Source organism: Notamacropus eugenii, chromosome 3, assembly GCF_028372415.1.
Source record: "Notamacropus eugenii isolate mMacEug1 chromosome 3, mMacEug1.pri_v2, whole genome shotgun sequence".
Lineage (NCBI taxonomy): Eukaryota > Metazoa > Chordata > Mammalia > Diprotodontia > Macropodidae > Notamacropus > Notamacropus eugenii.
The window spans coordinates 481,002,646-481,025,909 of record NC_092874.1 but is presented as its reverse complement, the minus strand read 5'-3'; the positions used below and the strand labels follow the sequence as shown (position 1 = coordinate 481,025,909).

At 43.5% G+C, this 23,264-nt stretch overlaps 1 protein-coding gene across 4 annotated transcripts in view; it reads right to left on the bottom strand.

Annotated features, from left to right (window-relative positions):
* Positions 1 to 20,454: 20,454 nt before the first annotated feature.
* The window catches only part of RALA (RAS like proto-oncogene A), a 66,555-nt gene continuing 63,745 nt past the window's right edge, over positions 20,455 to 23,264 (bottom strand). For all 4 annotated transcript variants that reach the window (XM_072599099.1, XM_072599098.1, XM_072599101.1 and 1 more), the window contains one exon: positions 20,455 to 22,493. In XM_072599099.1, coding sequence (XP_072455200.1) covers positions 22,371 to 22,493 — 123 coding nt within the window. In that variant the 3' untranslated portion in view covers positions 20,455 to 22,370. The remainder of the gene's footprint in view (positions 22,494 to 23,264) is intronic.

Here is a 23,264-nt window from a genome sequence, read left to right as displayed (position 1 = left end):
TGGTAATACCCTGTGGGGAATAGGTGGAAACCACTCCTCTGGGCACCCAGCCCACTAGTGCAAGTGGAAGTGGGGAAAGAGGTAACCCTGAAGACAGTGTTACACAAATAACATCTTGCTTCATCCCAGTCCCCATCATGGAAGAAGTATCTCTAAAATACATCAGACATGGGACCTTCCCTGAACAAAAGGATTTGCCACTTTTGGACCTACCGCACTGTTTCTGTCATGACTCCAATAGAATGCAGATTTCCAGGCCTGTAGTCTCCCACTTCTATCTCTAGCAAGACAAAACTGTCCTTTCCTAACTCTCCTTGTCCATGTGTTTTCTTCTTTCCTAAACCTCAACCCACCCCCTCTGTCCAATGGAGAAGCAAGGTTATCGCAGACTCCCTCTTTGGGAGAAGCATTTGCTATCAAATAAAGGAACTGAAAAATCAAGAGAAACTGACCAAGCTGCCTCCTTATTATTAAATTTCCTGAACTCAAGAAGCCTTCATTATTAAAGAAAGAGGCCCCAGCTGATGAAGATAACTGATGGATATCTCTTATCCTCCATTAACATCTGTGTGATGGTGCCCCAGACTCTGTGGATCCCCTCTACTGCTCCCAGGCTTTCCAATTCAGCTTTTCATGAACTTGATCATTTTGACCTCAAACCCTATCTCCTTTCTGCAGTCTTCCTCCTGATTCTTGGTCATTAAGCACCTTGGAGGCAGCCCCAGTCAGTGGGAAACAATCAGAGAGACTCTCTGCATCGTCCTCTTCTAGAGGGGTCCTTCAAGGACCTCCAAAGAAAGCTCCACGCCCTATAATCTCAACAAGTTGTCTGGGAGCATTTACCTAACTGTTCAGGACTCCCCTGATCCACACATTTTAACCTTGGAGAGAGCAGTTTCATTGAGGGATGAGGTCAGAAGTCAAACAACAGGCCTTCTTTATCAGCCAGTTTTTCTTCCATGGATTATTAGGTCAACCTCCCCAGGGGTTCCTCAATATGTTCTGGGGTTTAATGCAATTAACACAATGCTATCCACCCACCAGGGACCTTCTCTGCTAAAGAGAATTCATTTAGATCATTTCTCAACATTCTAATTATACAAATTCACCCCACAGCCAAATGGCAAAAAGACATTATGAAAATAAACCAAACAAAAACAAACTTCTATGAACAGTCGGCAGGGCTAATTGTGAACATACTCTTCTGTAACAGATGGGAGGGTTTGGGTAGGTGGCTCCTTGGCTGCACGAGCCCTGTATATGCACATTTCACTCATTTTTACTCTTCCATACCTTAGTAGGTTTCTTAATGAGTTGATGAGGTCAAAACAATTCATCAGCAGATGGTCAGCCCAAGGTGATCAGCCTTGAGGGATTCAGGGTTGCTCATACAGTCCATTGGTGGACCTGTCCCCTCAGGTACTCATATACCCATGCTCTACTGACTCTCCCACTGCTCTTGCCCCATGACAGCCATCCTCCAAAGACTGTCATCCACTCAGCCAACAGTTAACAAGCATTTGTTAAATGATTGGTTAACTGGTGAGGACTACCAGATCCTTGCTTTCCTGGCAGAGCCTTGATGATCAATGAGTAAGCATAAGTGAAACTGAATTTAATTAATCATATCATTAAATTCACACAGCCCCCACACATATGGACTTCAGATCTGGTGGCCTACTAACAGAGAACATGGACAAAATTCTATATCTATTCCAACTCTGTGGTGTCCACGAATTGTTTATTCCTTCCCACTCAGTTGTGGCATCACCAGCTTGCTTAATGGAACATACTATGGGACTGACTATCTCCTGTTGCATCTTTGGGATGTGAAAGAGAAGGAATGGGACTTGGGCAGGGCTTATGCAAGCCTTGAAGCTATCTCTTGCCCCCTCAAAGAAAGGACAACTGGTCCCTGGGAAAAGGGATGAGAAAATGACACCAATGAATTGTAGCAGTGTGGACATGTTTGCCCAAGACAGCGTACGCTAATAGAAATCTACATGTTTATAAGGTTTGGGGGGGATAAGACCTCTGGTTTCACTGCTATAGGAAATGCCAAGTGAGGACGGTCTCTCTCTACCAATGCAGATTGGCACATGCTCCACAGTCAAAGTTGCCCCACAAGTCAATAGACATGCAATTTGTGCCTATTATGTGCCAAGCCAAGATACTTGTCCAAGGTCATATGGTCAATATATACCACAGGCAGAACTTGTACCCAGGTCTTCCTGACTGTGAGGCTAGCTCTTGGTCCTCTACCTCATGCTGGCTTTCATGCATACACATATACATAGGGTGGAATATTCCATTTTGGGAATGCATGCTCCTCGTGGGGAAGGTAAGCTCTTTGAAAGCAGGGGCTGGCCTGCATTTCTATTTCTGCCTCATCGACAGTTGGTGCTATGTTGTATATCTGACTTTTGAACTAAAGAATGCCCTGTTGGTTTGACAAAGACAATCCCATAATCTGGGCATCCTTCTGAGGGTCTGAAGCTGCAGGTCATGGAATGATGCCTTAGAAGATAGGGCCCAGCTTACCCCATTCTCAGTCCTGTGCTCCATAGCTCCAGCTTAGCTGCCTCAGCTAGCTGATACGGAAGACCTGAGTTCAATATAGCTTCAGACTAGCTATGTGCCCCTTGGCCAGTCACTTAACTTTGGTTTGATTAAGTTTCTCTATCTGTAAAAGGGGGTGGGTGGGTGTAAATAATAACCCTTCCCTCCCAGAGTTGTTGTGAAGATCAAATGAGATAATATTTGTGAAACACAGCACGTAGTAGGTGCTATGTAAAAGTTAGCTATCATCATTTTTATCTCTTTGACTGGCTTATATTTTCCTATCAGAGTAAACTTTTTGAGCTTCCTTTCCCAGACCCATTAAATAAAGAATTTGATGATGCTACATTCCCCCTTTGCTGGGATATTATGAGACTAAAAACTGTGAAAAATCCTTCAAGGGGGTGCAGCCAAGATGACGGAGGAAAGGCAGAACTCACCTGAGTTCTCCCAAATTCCCCTCCAAACCAGGTTAAATAAAAAAATTCCTGAGTAACAGAACCCACAAAAGGATGTGGTGAAATAACCTTCCAACCCAGGACAACTTGGAATTTCAGCAGGAAAGGTCTGTAGGACTGGAGCGAGAGTGAAGCACAGTCTCAACTAGCACAGGCCACAGGTGGCAGCAACTGAATCTGTGGCAGCAGCTACTTCTGGAGCTCTCAGCCCACAGACGGTAAGGGGGCTGGACAACTGGCCAGAAGGAGATGACAGAGGTCCCTTTGCTGGCACTGGGTGCAGGACTCTGTTGCATTATCCATAATCGAGTCCGGGTCCTAGTCCCAGGGTAAGGAGGAGCATTAACACACCAGAGCTCGCAGCCTTACCAAAGGGGAGCAGGACCTTGGTCACAGCTCCAGGGCAGAAAAGAGTACTTGTGATTACTCATAAACCAGAGAAAATGTCAGGAGCATAGTCAATACACCTCTCTGTAGACCATACCATCTTGGAAAAACTGAAAACTTACAGACCTCCAGAACTAGCTCTGAAACAGCTACACCAAAAACAAACAAACAAAAAAACCCCTGAAGCTGAAAATCTGAAGGACAGTGCTTCATCCACCCCAGCAGCAGACCCTAACTTTAATATAAAGTCAAGATACAGGATGGAAAAATGAGCAAACAACAATGAAAAGATCCTGGCCATAGAATGTTACTATGGTGACAGAGAAGATCAAAACACAAACTCAACCTGAAAGCTATGATCAAAAAAGATTAGCTTTAAAGAAATTATCAAAGAAAACTGCCCTGATCTTCTAGAATCAGAGGGCAAAACAGAAATTTAAAGAACTCACTGATCACCTCCTGAAAGAGATACCAAAAAGAGAACTCCAAGGAATATTACAGTCAAATTCCAGAGCTCCAAGGTCAAAGAGAAAATACTTAAGGCACCCAGAAAGAAACAATTTAAATATCATGGAGCTTCAGTCAGGCTCATGCAAAATTAAGCAGCGTCTACATTAAATGATAGGAGGCCTTGGAAGGCAAAGACCTAGGATCTCAATTAAAAATCACCTACACAGCAAAACTGAGTGTAATCCTTCAGGAGAAAAAGTATATATCCAATGAAACACAGGGCTTTCGAGCATTCCTGATGAAAAGACCAGAGCTGAATAGAGAATTTGACTTTCAAATATAAGATTAAAGAGGAGCATAAAAAGAGAAATGTGAAAGAGAAATCATAAGGAATTCCACAAGGTTAATCTGTTTACATTCCTACATGGGAAGATAATACTTGTAACTCCTAAGAACTTTCTCAATATCAGGGCAGTAAGAAAGAGTATAAAGGTATGGATGTGAGTTGATTATGATTAGATGATATCTAAAAGAATAAAAGTGAGGGGTGAGAAAGAGGAATCCATTGGGAGAAGGGAGAAGGAATGGTAGGACAAGAGAAATCATCTAATAAAATAGAAACAAAGAGCATTTATAGTGGAGGGAAAGATGGGCGAGGTAGGCAAGAGCACTTGGAGCTTACTCCCATCAGAACTGGTTCAAAGAGATAAAATACACACTCAGTTGGGTACAAAAATCTATATTACACTACAGGAAAGTTGAAGGGAAAGGACATAAGAGAAGGTAGAACTGATAGAAGAGAGGACAGATTGAGGGAGGTAAATGGTAGAAGCAAAACACTTTTGAGGATGGATAGAATAAAAGGAGAGAGTAGGAAAAATGGGGAAAACTACGATAGCTGGATATACACAGTAATCAAAATTGTGAAAAAAATTTACAACTATCTCTGATAAAGGCTTTATTTCTCAAATTCTCTATAAGAATTGAATGAAATTTATAAAAATAAGAGCCATTCCCTAATTGCTACATGGTCAAAGGATATGAAGAGGCAATTCTGAGACAAAGTAATTAAACCTATCTATAGTCATAGGAAAAAATCATCTAAACCAATATCGATTAAAGAAATGCAAATTAAAACAACTCTAAGGTACCATTCCATATGTCTCAGATTGGCTAATATGACAGAAAAGGAAAATGACAAAAGTTAGAGGGGATGTGGAGAAATTGAGGCACTAATGCATTATTGGTGAAGTTGCAAACTGATCCAACCATTCTGGAGAACAATTTGGAACTATAACCAAAGGGCTATAAAACTGTGCATATCCTTTCACTCACAGACCTCTACAAGGTCTGTATCCCAAAGAAATAAGAAACAAAAAGGAAAAGAACCTATGTGTACAAAAATATGTATAGCATCTCTTCTAGTGGTGACTAAGAATTGGAAGTAGAGGGGACGCCCATCAATTGGGGAATGGCTGATCAAGTCATGGTATATGATTGTGATGGAATAGTATTGTGCCGTAAGAAATGTTGAGCAGGATGCTTTCAGAAAAACCTGGAAAGACCTTCATGAATTGATGCAAAGTGAAGTGAGCAGAACCAGGAGAACATTGTAGTAACAATAACATTGTGTGATGACCAACTTTGACAGACTTAACTCTTTTCAGCAGTACAAGAATCTAAGACAATTCCAAAAGGCCCATGATGGAAAATGCTAACCACATCCAGAGACAGAACTAGGAGTCTGCACGTGGATCAAAGCAGACTATTTGCTCTTTTTTTGTTTTTTTCTTTCTCATGTTTCTTCCCATTTGTTCTAATTCTTCTATACAACATGAATAATGTGAAAATATGTAGAACAGGAATGTATATGTAGAGCCTATATCAAACTGCATGCTGTCATGGGGAAGAGGGAGGGGAGAAAGGTGGAGAAAATCTAAAAGTTATGGAAGTGAATGTTAAAAACTAAAAATAAACAAATTTTAAAAACTTTCTCTGTTTCTTTTTTTGTCTGTTTCCTTTCACAACATGACTGATATGGAAATATGTTTTGCATGACTGTACATGCATAACCGATGTCAAGGAGATGAGGGGGAGGGAAAGAATTTGGAACTCAGAAGTTTTAAGAAATGAATGTCAAAAATTGTTTTTACATGTAATTGGGGGAAAATAAATATTAAATCCCAGTCTTTCTAAGGCATAACACAATGTGACCTGGATTACTTATCTATGACATCATGCCCACATGACATGAAGGGTGGCCACTTGGGCCACAGTAAGCCATCTGGTTATCTGAGGTGAGTGGCTTGGCTGTGGTAACTCTGAGGATAGTGCCAAGGAGGTTTAGTAGCTGCAGACTTGTTGGTCTGTGGGAAAGGCTGTGAGGATGATTGACAGGTCATGCGTTCACATCCTAGTTTTGTAACAGAGCAAAGACTGCCAGTTGGAGTGTTGGGGTCATAGGTGATAGTGAGGGCATGAAAACCAAGGGCAGTAGAGCTGGCACTGACTGAGCCTCTGGGCTGTCTGCTAGTGATGTTCTAGGTCCTTCAAGGTAGTGTGAATACCACTGATGGCTCCTCCCCATATCAACGGCTGCTTTGGATCTTTCCTGATCATTCCCTTGGTTGTACAGCTTTTCTAGGCGTTGGTCATCATGCAGGAGCACTGGCAAGATTTGGAGGAGGCTGGAGAGGCAGATAAGTGGAGGGAGACACAGGATGTAGCTAGTTTGTGATGAGATCTTCCTGCAGATCTGGCTATGTCAATAGTCATTCCATGAGTATTCTGCTTTTGCCATGCGGGAACAAGGACTGAGCTGCTCCAGGGATCAGGTACATTCAATATGACTGAGGTTCCCTTTTGGGCTGAGGTCTTCTAAATGCTTCCTAATCTCTGTTTGCCAAGACTTACTTCCATATTCCAAAATCCTACATGTAACGTGGTTAATGTTAACAGACCACAGCATATCCCTCCCACCACCTTGAACTCAGTAGCTGATCTTTGTGCAATTCTGTGGGAAAAAATCTCACTCAGATACCAAGGGAAGGAGGGAATGTACTTGTAATCCACCAAAGTCCTATAGAGGGGATAAAGGCCTTATCTCTATAAATAGGGGTGCTTCATTTAGGATATTTAGATCCCCATAGCGAGCCCATTGCCTGGAACACAGTGGGCACTTAATAAACAAATTTTAAAAACTTTCTCTGTTTCTTTTTTTGTCTGTTTCCTTTCACAACATGATTGATATGGAAATATGTTTTGCATGACTATGCATGCATAACCGATGTCAAGGAGATGAGGGGGAGGGAAAGAATTTGGAACTCAGAAGTAACTGTTGACTCAGTTAATACGGTGCTGTAGAATGTGTATATGCTTCCATGAATTCCATAGCAAGTAGTTCCAAAATTCTAAAAAGCAAAGCAGGAGAAACCCTACAGAAGGGAAGCTGCTGTCACTGGGACTACCCTCACCCAACCCATGGAAACCACCCAGCTCCCCCCTTAACCGGCCTTCTCGAAGTCAGCCTAGGCATGAGTCTCCCTGAGCTCAGCTGAGCTGGTCCACACAGGATCATCATCACCAGGCTCATCCCTCACTAACAGAACATAAATCGGGCAACCTTGACCTTGAGGGAGGAAGTTGGAATTAGGCGACCATGAAGTCATAATCCAGAAAAGAGGGATTCCTTTCACTCAGGAGGATCTAGCTGGTGTCTATGGCTCTGGGTAAATGTTGTTCCTTCCCCCGCCCTCCCCCCCCAACCCAAATCCTCAGTAGATTGCAAACTGGAGGTCAAGGATGTCTGCTTTTGCCTTTGTCTACTCGGTGCCTAGAACAGTGCCTGGCACACGATGGATGCTGAATAATTGCTCGATGATTAAACTGATGATGGGCCCCTGATCAGCCGAGACCACCATACCTAGCTCCCTCTATCTCAGAAAAAGGCAGGAAGGAGGAAATGAGGGAGCCCTTCTCCCCCATGTCTGAGCCAGAGGGCCTTCTCTCACAGTGGTCACCAGAGGGCGACAGAGCTTCCTCCCAGCAGGCCCCAGAGCCCTGCCTGGGAGTCTGCTTATTAAATATACCTGTGTATAAAAAATACAGGCTTGGCTGGGATGCCCTGGTGCCCCTTCCTGACACCAAGAGGAGGCCATTCGTAGTGAAGAGAGTGGGTGCTCTTCATGGGTCTCTGCAGGGCTGCCCCACAGCCAAAGGGAGGCTGGATGCAGGGATGGACAGACAGTGGCTTGCTTTTCTTCTCTGCAGAGAAACTCTCACTTCCCAGTCAATTCAATGAGCCCTTATTTAGCACCTACTCTGTGCCAGGCAGTGGGGATAGTGACTCAAGACAAAATAGTTCCTGCCCTCCAGAGGCTTCCTTTCTCTTGGGGAAACAACATGTTCAAACACAATTAAAGATCAAACATGTACAAAGCAATTTCCAGGGAGGGGGCAAAGGTCTGGTCTGAAGGGAGAATTGGAATGCCAGAGGGCACAGTGGGGGAGGAATGAGCACAGAAGAGTAAGGGCAGGGGTGTGTGGGACCCCAGGCTCTCACTGGAATGCCAGGGAGAAAACTGGCAGTGATCTGACTTTGGAACCTCAAGTCTTCTCTGTCTCTCTTGTTGGCCCCATTTGCTTCTGCTGCAGCAAAGAATACTTAAGAGACAATCTCTCCCCGTTCTCCTCCCACATCAGCTCCCATGGATTCAACTGTCACCTCTATGCAGAGGACTCCCACATCTTGATGTGCTCAGACCTCACCTCTCTCTTCAGATCTAGTCTCACATCAACAGCTCCCAGACTGGATGGTTTGTCGACATCTCAAACTCAGCATGCCCATAACTGAACTCATATACACACCCTTTTCCAAACCACTTCTCTTGCTGCCTTCTCTGTTTTGGTTGAGGGTGCCATGGTTCTTCTAGTCACTCAGGTTTGTAACCTTGGAGTCATTCTCCATTCGTCCCTCTCTTCCCCCTCACATTCAATTAGCTGCCAAAGCTCTTTGTTTTGACTTCCACCATCCCTTTGTCTTTATTGAAGGTTATCCTCCTAGTGGGGGCCCTCATCAACTCTCCCTTACATTTTTGTAGAGGTCTCCTATTAGGTCTTCCTGCCTCCATCTCTCCCCACTCCCCATGGCCATCTATCTTCACACAGCTGCCAGACTGATATTCATCACTCCCTCCTTTCTTTTGTCTAGGATCCCTTCTTTTGTCTAGAATCAACACAAACTCCCCTTTGGTTTTTAAAGTGCTTCTACCCTACCTTTCCAGGCTTACAGGAAGTTTCTCTCCTACTAGCCTTCTCTTCCCTCCATGTTTTTTCATTGGCTGCTTCCCATGCCAAGAATGCCCTCTCTTCTCACTTCTGCCTAGTAGAATCCACAAATTATTCCTAAGCTTCCAAGGCCATCCCTTTCAGGAAGCCTGTGCAGATCCTCCCATGTACCATTTCCCTACTCCAAGAAGTTACTTTGTAGATCCGTTGTATCTAATGTTGCATATACATGTTTCTTCCCAAAATGATACAAAGAGAGAGTGTATGGGAACCGCGATCGAAGTCTATAGGATTTGGAGCCCAAGAACCTCAGTTCCTATTCCTACCTTTAAGGTGCTTACAACCCTATACGACCTGGGGCAATTTATTTAGCCTCTTGGGTCCTCAGTTTCCTCATTTGTGAAATGTTAAGGCTGGACAACATGACCTCTAAGGTCCCTTGAGGGCAGAGGCTTTTTCAGTTCCTGGTACATAGTAGGGGCTTCATAAATAAATGCTAATTGAATCGAATCTGTTTCTGCATTCAATCAGCTCCTGAGGACTTGTATGCTAACAGAATCCTCCAGGCAGGTGAATTATTGAATCTTTTTTGCTCTAGGAAAAGTGGGAAAGCACCCACAGCAAACGAAGTCTCTAGATGTCTCCAGCATTCATACAGCACAGTGTACCAGACTAGCAAATGGACAGTTTGCAGCAGAGTTAGCCACAAGGATTGGTCAAGAGAATGAGCCCAAAGATGACAGAAGGCCAAGGTGCTGATTTCCAGCAAAGTACGTCTGTGAGATCATGGCTATCTTGGGTTTCCCCTGAAATCAGCTAACACCTCTATATGCACAAAGTATGAACTGACCTAAGAAGGCATCCCTATTCTCCAGGCTGGGAGAACGTGCCAGGGAGACATGTTAAGGACCTCACAAATCTTAGAATGCTTAAAATGCCAGCACTGTTATTAGCTCTTAATTGAAAAAGAGTTTTAAGTAGGAGAGAAAGAAGAAAGGGCTGTGAAATAGAGCAGGGAATCCTGAAATCTACCAGTAGACTTTCGGGTAGAGAAGAACTTGAAGAAGGAAAGAAGGGTCCTAGAGCACTTCGAGCTAAGATGCTCTTTCTGTATATGTGGAGGGCTGGGAAGGCCTGGGAGCAGAGAAGGGAATTGGAGTGTGTTAGGAGAAAGCAGATTCTTGCACTCTGAAGAAGGAAGATGTGGACTCACTGGCATCATTAATTGAAAGGTCACGCAATAGTGATCACAGGGAGATGGGAGAATGGTGGCTGAGGTGTCTTTACTTGTAGTGTCCATGTTACTCTAGACTGTCCTGCCCACTGCCCAGTAGATTATAAGCTCCCTGAATCCAGGCACTGTTTTATTTCTCTTTATCTTCATCACCTAAGCCTAGTGCCTGGCACATAGTAAAAACTTAATAAATGTTTGTTTAATTGAGTTGAGATCTATTGTACGAGACCTTCCTATGGGACTCATCCAGGCCATGACAGAGCAACTCCTATAATCTGTTCAATCTGATGGCCTCCAGCCTCCCCCTGCTATCCTACCAAGTGGCTCACACGGGGACAAATGACCCCATCAGAAAGAACCTGAAAATGCTCGGTAGGGATTAGGACAACACAAGGTCTGTGTGAGGCTCAAATGACCATGTGTACAACTGTCATTTCTTATTGTCATCAGCCAAGAAAGGATGACCACAATCAGGAGAGGAAATGGCATTTATCTAGCATTAATCTTCCAGGCCCCACCCCCAGCCTCTGAAGTCATTTTGCACTGACTTAGTACCTGCACATATGTGCAGGTTATTGGCCCCTGGGGGATGGAAGATTCTTGAAATCAAACCTATTCCATTTTTGCGCCCCTCCCCAGTCTCTCTATCTCTTTCTCTCCTTCCTTTCTCTCTCACTCCTTCCTTTTTCTCTCCTCTCTCTGTCTCTCTGTCTCTGTCTCCTTCCTCCTCCCCCTCTCCCTCCTGTCACAGTCCCTGCTACATCACAGCCTCAGAGATTTAGGGCTTAGAGAGACCATGCAAGCCACTGAGCCCAAGTCCTTCATTTTATTGGTGAGAAACCTAGGTACAGAGTGGTTAAGCGACTTATCCAGGGTCATCTAACTAGTAAAGGTTTGAGGCAGCATTTCAACTCAGGTCTTCCTGACTCCAAGTCCAGCACTCTCTCCACTATGCCAACTAGCTCTCTCTTTTTAAAAAAAATTAATTTACTTATTTTTAGTTTTCAACATTCACTTCCATAAGATTTCAGCTCCAAATTTTTTCCTCTCCCCCCACCCGAAGATGGTGTACAAACTGATAGACTCTAGAACCATGAGAAAGAAGAAACAGAGAGAGAGAGAGAGAGAGAGAGAGAGAGAGAGAGAGAGAGAGAGAGAGAGAGAGAACGCAAACAGTATGATTGGATCTGCATTCAGACTCCAAAATTCTTTTTCTGGATGTGGATAGCATTTTCCATCATGAGTCTTTTGGAGTTGCCTCAGATCCTTGTCTTGCTGAGAAGAGCTGAGTCTATCAAAGTTAGTCATTGTACAATGTTGCCGTTACTGTTACAATGTTGCTGTTACTGTTACAATGTTGCTATTACTGTGTACAATATGCTCCTAGTTCTGCTCATTTCACTCAACATCAGTTCATATAAGTCTTTCCAGGTTTTTCTGAAGTCTGCCTGCCTTATGGAACAATAATAGGATTCTATTATATTCATATACCACAACTTGTTTAACCATTCCCCAGTTGATGGGCAAAATATTTTGTATATGTGAGTCCTTTTCCCATTCTTATGATCTCTTTGGGATATAGACCTGGAAGTGGTATTGCTGAGTCAAAGGGTATGCATATTTTTATAGCCCTTTGAGCATAGTTCCAAATTGTTCTCCAGAATAATTGGATCAGTTCACAACTCCACCAACAATGCATTAGTGTTCCAATTTTCCCACATCTTCTCCAACATTTATTATTTTCCTGTTTTTTTGTCATATTAGACAATCTGTAACTCAGAGTTGTTTTAATTTGCATTTCTTCAATCATGATTTAGAGCATTTTTATATGACTATAGATTAGCTATTTCTCTTAGATGCAGTTTTCTCACCTGTGAAATGGAGTGAATAGTACCTTCCTCTCAGGGTTGGTGTGTGGGTCAAATGAGATAATATTTGTAAAGCATTTTGTAAACCTCAAGTGCTACACAGAGGCACCAAGACTCTGGACTTTTTCTCCTAAGACACACACACTTGCAGGTGGGTCCTCAGAGTTTACCCAGCTACAGTACTACCTCAGGGTTCTAAACATAGCTGTAAAGGGTTATGGGGTTTTCTCTATTGGTTTGCACTTCCCTTCTAGCACGTTCTCCCCAGTATCAATCACCAGTTAATCAGTATCTCCCCTATATCATTGATTAGCCCAGTGATGAGTACCTCACTATGAATCCATTAACATTACTTAGCTTTTACAAAGGGATTAATAATAAAATATAACAAGAAGCACAAAAATATTCCGCCTCCCTAGTGAATGGAGCATCCTCCCAACTGAACAGTGCACAATCTTGCATACCACTTCAATATCTGAGGAGAGGGGGCTTAAGCTTAAAGCGATTGTTACAAAGCCCCCAGTGCACCTCTGAATGCAGCATAGCACGTGAATGTTACTTGCTTATAGGTCACAGTGTGTCAGCTGCTGGGGAGATTCACTACTGGGCTGGGTTAAACCGTTTGCTCCAAAGGACTGGTTCCTTTCCAGGCTCAGCTTCTGGATATCTGATAGCTCTTCTGGTCATCTGAGGTCTCAAGGAAGAAGAAGACACAAACAAGCAATGGCCCTGTCCTTGGAAGAGGTGCTCTCCACACCGGGAGGCTTGCAGCATCTTTTTTCCTTCACTTTGACAGAGAACAGTTTGGTCAGTTGGTGGTTTTGCACCCCCAGATCTATGCCAGCATTCTTCACTGTGCAGCAAATAAACAAGAAACCATCATACAAATACCACACAATCTCTAAAGGGCATGGTGGTGGGAGCAGCATCAGGTCGAACATGCTCTCCCTGCTCCTACCAGCCGGGTTATCATTGGCCAAAGCCTTGTGACACGTCAGCTGTTTCTCCTGTTGCTGCCACTGCTGCTGCTGTAATACCTGCTCCAGCCCTCTCTTTTTCTGCCTGTTCCAATAAATTCACACCCTTGACTTCTTACCGGTGCAGTCAAATCTGGCCCATTATTCATCTCCTGCACCCAAGGCTGGCAGGACAGAGAATACCTGGTTCCACATAATTTCCATCAAGTCACACCTCAACCTGAGCTTTGTGCAATGTCTCTGCTGAGCCTGTGACACCCTCCTCTCCCCACCTTGAAGGCAAGGCCTTTCTTTTGGGGTTTCACGTGCCCCACACCATCACCCATGTGCTTTGTGCTACATATTGGGCAGGATAATGAACATTTGCCAAGCAGAAGGGAGCTGAACAAAACGTGACTTATTTTGAGGACCATTTTCAGTAATATAAAATCTAAACTTTTTAGTGGTAAAAACTTTTCTGTGTGAGCTGCCATTATTAGCAGTCTGCAAGAAAAACGCAGTATACAGTCTGTGGGAAAATGTTTGTTAGGCAAATCAATATGGCTCTTCCTCACACACAACACACCATTTCTCACCTCTGTCTTTGCCCTGGAGACCCCCATGCCTGGAATGCTCTGCCTCCTCACTTCATCTCTTCAAATGTTTCCTTCCAAACTCGGCTCAGGTAGCGCCTTCTGCATGAAAGCCTTTCCTGGACCTTCCTCCTCCCCTTGTGGCAGGGGAGCATCTTCCTTCTCAAAGGACCTTGTGTTTTATTCATATGTAGACTGTATTTATTCTGCATATACTCAAAGTAAGTACATGTTGCAGATTCCCAATAGACTACCCCCCTTGAGGGTAGAGACGTTCTTTTTTTGTCTGTGTATCTCCAATATCTATCAAAGGTCTTAGTACATAGTAGGTGCTCAATCAATTCTTAATAACTGATTGATTCTTCAAAGTTGAAAAGCACCACCATCAAAAACCATTTGAGGGCCTATAGTAACTACGAATGTTAAAAATGGAAATGGGAGAAAAAAATATGAAAGGCAGGGCTGGGGAGGGGGAAGGGCTAGGGTCATAAAAAAGTTCTAGACATACTTCCTGCCTTCGGGGCTGACCCTCTTGAGAGAGATGCAAAAAAGACACCATATGCATGGCAGTGCACACTCCGAGCTTCACAGCAGATACTGGGGCTAGACCTGGAGAGATGTGCAGGTGGAGAGAAAAGGGCCAGCTCACCGTTGTAGGTGGTAGGAACTGCATGGGTAATGAAACAGAAGCAAGGATACACAGGTGTGTTTGTAGACGTGTGGTCAGTCTGAATAAAATGGCCCTTCATCCTTTCCCTATCCACTACAAGTCATTCCTCTAAGCACCAGGATCCATCTTCAGCCTTCTCTTCCTTCTCTTTGGTGAGCTGGTCTAAGTCCGTCTGTTCCAGCTACCATCTCTTTGGGGATGACTCTCAAGCCAACTGTAAGAAGGGACTGTCCAATGGGTGACCAGTCCTTATGACTGTAAATAGCATGCTGTGCTGGATGCAGTCCCCACGTGCACTTCAGAGCATGGGCAAGTATTGTCTAATTGTTTCCTGTCTGCTTACTACATGGTAAAAAGACAGCCTTTTGATTGGCTGTTGAACTAGATCTGAGAGCCCAGCAAAAGGCCTCAATGACTTTACCTCATTCATTCTCTTTTTCCTGAGACTGATCAGGGAAATAATTGCTGTAATTTTCTGGATAGCTAGAGTGGGGCCCCAGTTTAGGCCCACCCATGGCCATGAATCTGTGGCATTTCCACCTTTTGTCTTTCTGCATTTGCTATTTCCTGCTCTTAAGTGAAGAAGTAGAGAAGGTGGCTGTAACCATGTGAAGATCTAAAGGTTGGAAGGCCAGGCAGCCATACATTCAGGAACTTCATTCATACCAGTTTGCTCGCAGCCAAGAGGAGGTCAGCCCCAAGGAACCACCAAGAAGCCCCAGCTCTGTAGTGGATTGGCAGTGAGATGTGTCCTGTAAGAAAGGGAATGACCTATCTATTGGCAATGCCTCTTTCAGAAGTGAATGTGGTAGGGGAGGACGCTGTATATTATCTGCTATATGTCTGAGTCTCTCTTCATTGTGACTGAGGTATATAGGAGATAGTTTGCCTCTGGTGTTGAGGAGAAATGCTTTGCAAGTTCAATTGCTACTAATGGTATTATCCTTCATTTTTGAAGGGACCAGTGACCTCATGGGGTGATGCTTCGACTTGCTATGAATTAGATCTGAATGAGGCAGAGTTGCATAAAGTTGTAAGCCTCACTCTTTCTTCCAGAGTCATCAAAGGCCAGTGCAGTGGAGGACCTTGGCATCTTTGATGTTTGGCCACGCTCTGAGTATTCCACAGCACTTGCCTCTACCACTTTCTTGGCCATCAGAACAAATTGTTCTTGTTTACCCATTCTGCTGGGGGGGCGGCATGTCTTCACATGCTTGAGATAGACATCTAACTCACCAAGGGGGTGGAGACCCCTCAGTGACCCTCCACCTGGTTTAGCCTGTCTGCTGAGACAGTTTTAGCAGGGTGTGGTTGCTGCCCATGCTACAGCTTCTTGGAGCCACAGGTGAGTTGGGTGACAGGTAGACATCAGAGGTGGATGAGCATCCCTGAAAAGGGCTCAGCAAGTCCTCTTACTAGAAGGCTAGTCCCCACTTAACACCTCATACATAATTATTACTATAGCTTCTCAGTAAATATCTCTGTGTAAAAGCCAGTGAACTGGTGACACTGATATGGGGAGCTGTTGGCTGGTTCGTATCTTCATTCTTGAAGAGGACCAAAGTGAGATCACTATGTTGAGGTCAGGGTACAGTGTGGTCAACTGTGGCTAATCAGACTAATACAAGCTCAGAAGGCTCTACCATAGGTTGGGCACCAATAGTTCATATGAATATTTTGAGTTGAGATGTCTCTAAATGTGGGTATCTCACATTTCTTTTTGAAAGTGAGAATTAGTCACTAGTCAATGCAGGGGAGAGTAATTGTAACAGGAGATTGATTGTTAATTGTGGAAAACACAGCAGAAATGGGGGCTCAAGTCAATGCATCAAAGAAAGCTATTGCTCCTCAAAAGGACTCCTAGAATCCTTCCAGGGAGATGTGATCAGAGGCCTTCTGGTGACCTGACTTGTCAGTGCAAGTAGGAGTTGGGATAAAGACCTCTAGAATTTATATGGCCCATACCTATATCCCTAGATCATGCTCTACTGTTCCAGACCAGCCTTTCCAATGGCATAAAAATAATGACCATTTTTGGTCAACTTGAAATTGATGGATTGGTGGAACATGCAGAGGTGTCTATGGTCCCCTTTACCAGGGGAAATGGACTTTAAAAAGGCTTGCATTCTAAGAGAAGGCAACATGCACATAGGGGAGTGACAGCCAGGGATCACAACTGTTTGTGACTGTATCAGTAACAATAATAAGGACCCTGTTGATCCCTACAAAGAGGAGACCCTAGACATAAATCATCTCTAAGCTTTATTTAAGAGACTTCCCCTGGATTTTCTCTAGTTCAGGGTTGGGGGCATAATGAACCAGAGTATGACAAAGACTTGATCCTTCTCCTTAGGGTCAGATTCTCCCACAGGTGAATCCAATGCCAGTCAGTCTTGGGCAGGGGTCCTTTCCTGGGATGGGCCTCTGTGGGCTGCTTGTGAAGGACAACTGAAGTCAAGCTCACTGGCAGGCTCTAGGCAACATCAGACTTGCCTGTTTCATAGGCAATACTCAGGCTGTTCAGCTTCGATGCCTCACTCTTGCCTCAGAATCACTACACTTGATTCTCCAATCATGTTTTCACAATTTTGTCCCTTGGTCACTTCTCAAGTATAGGAATATGTTGCAGCCTCCTGCCTGGCATGTAATAGGACCTAAGTAGATGCTTGTAAGTGGATTGATCTTCAACTTGCTTATACCCTGCTCCCAGAAGTTACTTTGTATCTATTTTCTGTGTACATTTCATTTTTGTCTTTGTATTTATTCCTAGTCCCTAGAACACAGTATGTGCATAATAAATGCTTATGATGGATAAATATTTGTCGAATCAACTTCTGGGATGTGATTTTTTTGATCCCAAGGCTGCCTTAGGCATCACTGAGTGATGTCAGTTCTTTCGAGGTTTGTCATGACAAATGTGGCCCCTCAGGAAGGCCTGCCTAAGACCTGGATGCTCCTACTTTGCCGCACCGTGGGGGTGAGCTCCCTCAGGGGACTGACAGCAAGTGTAAATTTCTTGCATCTTTCATGGCAGTCTCAGTAGAGTTTTCTTAGAATTAATTATGTGATTTTGTCCCTGGGGAAACCCTCGATCTTCCCAGCCCTTGGCTTAGTTCTCATTGGTAGAGAGGAAATAAATTGGACTAAAAGAGAATCATGAAGCCTCAGAGGCCCATTCTCCTTAACTTCCATGATCAGGTAAGAGAAGCAGTAATGGAACAAGCAATGGGGGTGTTCATAAAAGGTGCCAGGAAGTTGGGCTAAAGAGGTTTAAAGAAGAGGCAAAGATGATACTTCAGATGTGCAATCTGCCTTGATTGATCTGTCAAGAGAAGGCCTGGATCACACCTCATGGACAAAGTGGAATCACAGCATGAGACACCCATCTCCCCTTGAAATGGGCCATGGTCCAGCTACTCTGGGGTCTAAACTAGACATTCTGGGCCATGTTTCTGTATTGCTGAGGGGAGTCCCAAAATGGCCACTACCAAACACTAGCAGCTTGGGGAGTGTCTGAAAAGAAAGCAAACCCACTGAACCAATGTAGAGAAACAAGCTCTTTCAGCACCCAAAGTGATGAGGATTTTTCAGAGGTCCTAAATTCAGACTCGTCTGTTTGAAAGGTTCTGAGCTCAAAATTATCCCAAGTTCCTTTTGCTTTGCAGACCTGGCAGTGGCCTAACCATTAAAATGGATTCCTATCTCAGATAATGCACTGGAGCATGGTAGAAATTGTGTAGGGAAAAGAGAGGTCTTTCCAACAGCAAGAGTTAGAAAGAGAAATTTTTGACTAAACAAGAGATATAAAACATTATGAAGTGCAAAATGGATAATTTTGATTATATTAAATTGAAAAGTTTCTGCACAACCAAACCCCTAAACCAAGATTAGGAGGGAAGCAGAAAACTGGGAAAGAATTTTTGCAGCTAGTGTCTGTGATAAAGATCTCATTTCTAAAATATATAGAGAACTGAGTCAAACATACAAGAATACGAGCCGTTCCCCAGTTGATAAATGGTCAAAGGATATGAACAGGCAATTTTCAGAGGAAGAAATTAAAGCTATCTATAGTGATATGAAAAAATGCTCTAAATCACTGTTGATTAGAGATGCAAATCAAAACAACTCTGAGATACCACATAACACCTATCAGACTGGCTAACATGACAGTCAGGAAGACGATAAATGTTGGAGAAGATGTGGGAGTGGGAACACTAATTCATTGTTGGTGGAGCTGTGAGGTAACCCAACCATTCTGGAGAGCAATTTGGAACTATGCCCAAAGGGCTACAAAAACGTGCATACCCTTTGACTGAGCAATATCGCTTCTAGGACTGTATCCCAAAGAGATCATAAAATTGGGAAAGGGTCCCACATGTACAAAAATATTTTTAGCAGCACTCTTTGTGGTGGCCAAAAACTGGAAATCAAGGGATGTCCATCAATTGGGGAATGGCTGAATAAATTGTGGTATATGAAGGTAATGGAATACTATTGTGCTATAAGAAATGATGAACAGGAAGACTTCAGTGAGGCCTAGAAAGACTTATATGAACTGATGCTGAGTGAAAGGAGCAGAACCAGAAGAACTTTGTGCACAGCAACAACCACAGTGTACGAGGAATTTTTCTGGCAGACTTAGTACTTCATTGCAATGCAAGGACTTAAAAAATTCCCAGTGGTCTCTTGAGGCAAAATGCCTTCCACATTCAGAGGAAGAACTATGGAATTTGACTGCAGAATGAAGCAGAACATTTTCTTTTGTATTTTGTTTTGTTTTATGATTTCTCCCATTCATTTTAATGCTTCTATGCAACATAACTAAGGTGAAAATGTATTTAATAGGAATGTATATGTAGAACTGTATAAAATTGTATGCCGTCTCAGGGAGGGAGTGGGGAGGTAGAGGGTAAGGAGGAGAGAGGGGACAAAAATCTAATATATATGGAAGATTGTAGAACACTGAAAACAAATAAAATAATTTTTTTAAAAAAGAGTTCTTTAACTGGGCCATTTCTCCCAAGGGCATCGGCTGTCCCAAGCATTTTTTCCCTTCAACAAACTGAGGATGTTAATCCTGGAGAACATGGAGGAGAGACAAGAGAGGTGACTTCAGGGACTAGAAAAACTATTCTATAGGAGAGTAAACATAATCTGGACACAAAACTGGAAGTAATGTGTGGAATTTACAAAAGGGAAAATTTAGGAATTCAGATAAAGGTTTCTGAAAATTAAAGATGCCCCAAAATGAAATGGGACTGCCTTAGGAAAGTGGGTTCTCTCCCCATCCCATGGATGCCTGCCTGCTTGTGAGGTGTTATGGTCAAGATTCCTATTCTACTATGACGTGAACTGAGATCCCTTTCAATTTTAACTTCTGTGAAATATCAAGTACCTACTATGTGCTCAGTACATATAGGTATATAATAAATGGTCCTTGAATTGAACTGAATGGGTAGGGTAGCTAATCTGAACAGGTACAGTGGTGGACTGGAAAGGGTGTTGGATTTGGAATCAAGGGTTCCTGGGTTCAGTTCTTGGCTCTACTACTATTCAAAGGGCGACTACAAGCAAGTCATTTAACTACTCAGAAGGTTAGATAAATGGCCTCCAAGATTCCTTTCTGTTCTAAATCTATAATCCCTACATAGTTTAAAAAGCTTGGAATTCATGCTTTTGGCAATCATTCTGGCCCAACATGGTATGGGAATTCAGCAGGCTTTAGTAGTGGTCATGGCCAGAGTGCAGCTACCCATCCCTATTTGTGCCAAAGATCCATCACCAGGTGCATATATTAGACTCACCTTACACACAAAGTTCTCCCAGACCCAACTACGAGCTCACAAACACATGTCAACGTTAAGTCAATGCCCAGCAAACAGGAGAGAAAAAACCCAGCCAGCACTGAGCTCAAGAGCTTTGCCCACCAATGGCTACATGGTAAAGACAGAAACATACCAGTGTTTTCTAAACATGAAGGAACGCCACAAGGATTTTAAAAAACAGAAGTTTATTGGTCTTTAAATGGCTCAAATTGCAAGTAAAAGAATTGGGTAATGGCATCAGCCTAAGACATAGGAGGTCTCTGTGTCCCTTGGCTTCATAGCACCTAAGTACCCACAATAAAGGTCTTGAAGCAAAGTCACAATGTTAGTGGTTAGGTTCCCTGGTTTGATAAGACTGAAATGAATACACATGAAGATAGACTAGCATTCCTGGCCATGGTTACAACAGGAACTTTAATTCTGCACATGGTATAGCCTACGAAATGAGAGATGTACATACAAAATCCTTCAATGATATAGTTAACAGGACAAGCCAAATGCCATTTGTAAAGTCGAATCCCTAGGAAGTCTACTTTTGACAGCTGTAGGTATACACTTACTAACTAAAATGCCTGAATACATTTTTGAACTGTTGGATACAGGTTTACAGGTGTAGAAAGAAAACCTTGTGTGCCACGGCCTCCCCCTCACTTCCTCTCAGAGCTCCACACAATTCAGATATTGGTACATTATTTCTCCTTCGAGGGAGACCACAGAAGGCCCATCTGCCTTGGGGCAGTACTCTGATCTCACTGGTGCTCAGATTGGGGATGCAGATGCCAATAACAGGTTTCTGGAAAGTTCATTTGCTTGCTTGATAGTAACTCCCAAGTATGAAAAGGTAGTGAGAATGCTCTGCATTAATGAACACACTCAGACCACCAAGACATTTCATTCTAGTATTCCAACATAGCCACACTATGCTCTCCTGGTGAATGTGAGCTCGGTAATTAACCAGTGGCAAGGAGGATCTTCCTCCAATAGGTGTCAGAAGAGGGGAGGATTCCTCACTGTGTCTGATTCCAGAGCCAGGCCCACAAGTCAGACACTGAAAGGCAGCTCACAATTCACTCAAGGCTAATTTCTCAGTTCAAGCATAAGAACATCCCTCGTATGAGGGGCCTGGGATGTAGATCTAGCTCATCTTTCATCATTCCCACATTGGCTTTCCCTTTCAAGCTTCCTTGATTAAATGTGATTGGCTCTGGATCCTGGTTTCCAAGAATCAGAGGATGGCACACATTTCAAATTCAGATGAGCAAAAGTAGACGAGCAGAGAGCTCCGCTACTTAGCAGAACCATTCACGTAAACACTGGCCTCCTCCCATCCTTGTGCATGTCTATGTTGGGCCCAATAACTGGAGTCCCACAGATTTCCAGGTATTCAGACAGAATTGACTCAGAACAATGCAGCAACCTGCTAGTTTTCAGTTTTTAAATTAAGGCATTTTCAAACACCTCCCCATCCAAGTTGACACCCCTCCTTTCTTGCAGTGAGTCCTCTCCAGGCATTACAGATTCAAGCAATTCACAGGCTCTCCCTGTAAATAGATGCAGAGACAGTCCTTTTCTTCTTGGTCATTTGTATCCCTCAGAACATCAGAAATCAGTCGGACATCCATTATTCTTTTAGCTATTGTGTTCACAATTGTCATTTTCCAAGGCAGTAGATCAAGGCTTTTTAAATGATATAAAATTTATGCTTTACAAGAAACCACAGGAAGCTGTCTTTTCTCCCCTGCTCCCCCCTCAACCACCCCCACCCCACCCAATCTTTATTTTAGCACTGCCCACAAGGCCCCCAGCCACACACATGCACGCTCACTCGCTCACTCACTCTCCATTCAGGGGCTGTGATCATGGAGGCGATTATGAAATGGGCTGAACGGGGCTTCTTGCTGAAGTCACATGAATGTTTCTTTTCTCAGTGAGTGACTTTCAGTGCAGTCCCAATTCATGCTTTGAGTGATACATGACCATTTCCAAAATGTTAAAGTAATTTCAGTCATTTGAGCCTTCCATGGCAATGCTTATAAATTATATTTATTAGTGTGGTCAAGATAAAGAAGCCGTCCGGGCCCGGATTATAAAATGCAGCATCTCTCTCTGATCCGCTTGGCCAGGCTTTTCCTCTTCTTCTTTCCATTCTTCTCTTTGCTGTCTTCCACCTTCCGAGCTCGAATTTCCCTCATTAAATCAAAAAATACCTACAACAACCAAACAAGATGCCTGTTAGAGGACTGGGTGAGAACCTTCAGCTTCCCAAGGAATGGCCTGGGCCCAAGGACACAAGAGCTTGTCTGAGGAGGCGGAGAAGAAAAGCCAGCTATGGGGAAGGAGACATGTATCCTGGGGCCTTGGAGGGCAACTGAGCTCAGCCCCCTCACTTCACAGGTAAAGAAATCCACAGGAAGGAGGATGACTTGCTAATGAGCTACAGACCAGACACTGGAAACTAGAACACAGAACCAAAGACTTAAAAGTTGGAAGAGACCTTAGAGTGCGCCAAATCTAGCCCCTTTGTTTTACAAGATGGGAAAACTATGCCCAGAGAGAGAGTGACTTATGAAGGTAAAAGAGTTTGCAAGTATCTGAGGTGGGATTTGAACCCAAGTTCTCCAGGCTTCAGATCCACTGCATAACAACATTAATAATGACACCGCTTAACATTAATAGAATGCAAAAAAGATTGGCAAAGTACCTCATCTATATTACCCCAGTATGTGCTATGCTTTCATACCACATACTGGTTAAGTCTTAGTACTGCCACTGGGGTACTTGGTGACTTCACCGCCAGTGGTAAAAATACCTGAACTCTCCTCTCAGGAGTATTGCAAGGATCCACGAACACTGTTGTTACCTGTTCTAATTTCCTCTTCAAACTTCCACCTCACTTCCCTCCTCTGAGATGAGGGACCACAAGGGGAGAGTTCCAATAAAAGTGTTTAGAACGACTTTCACAAAGAAGCTACTGGGGA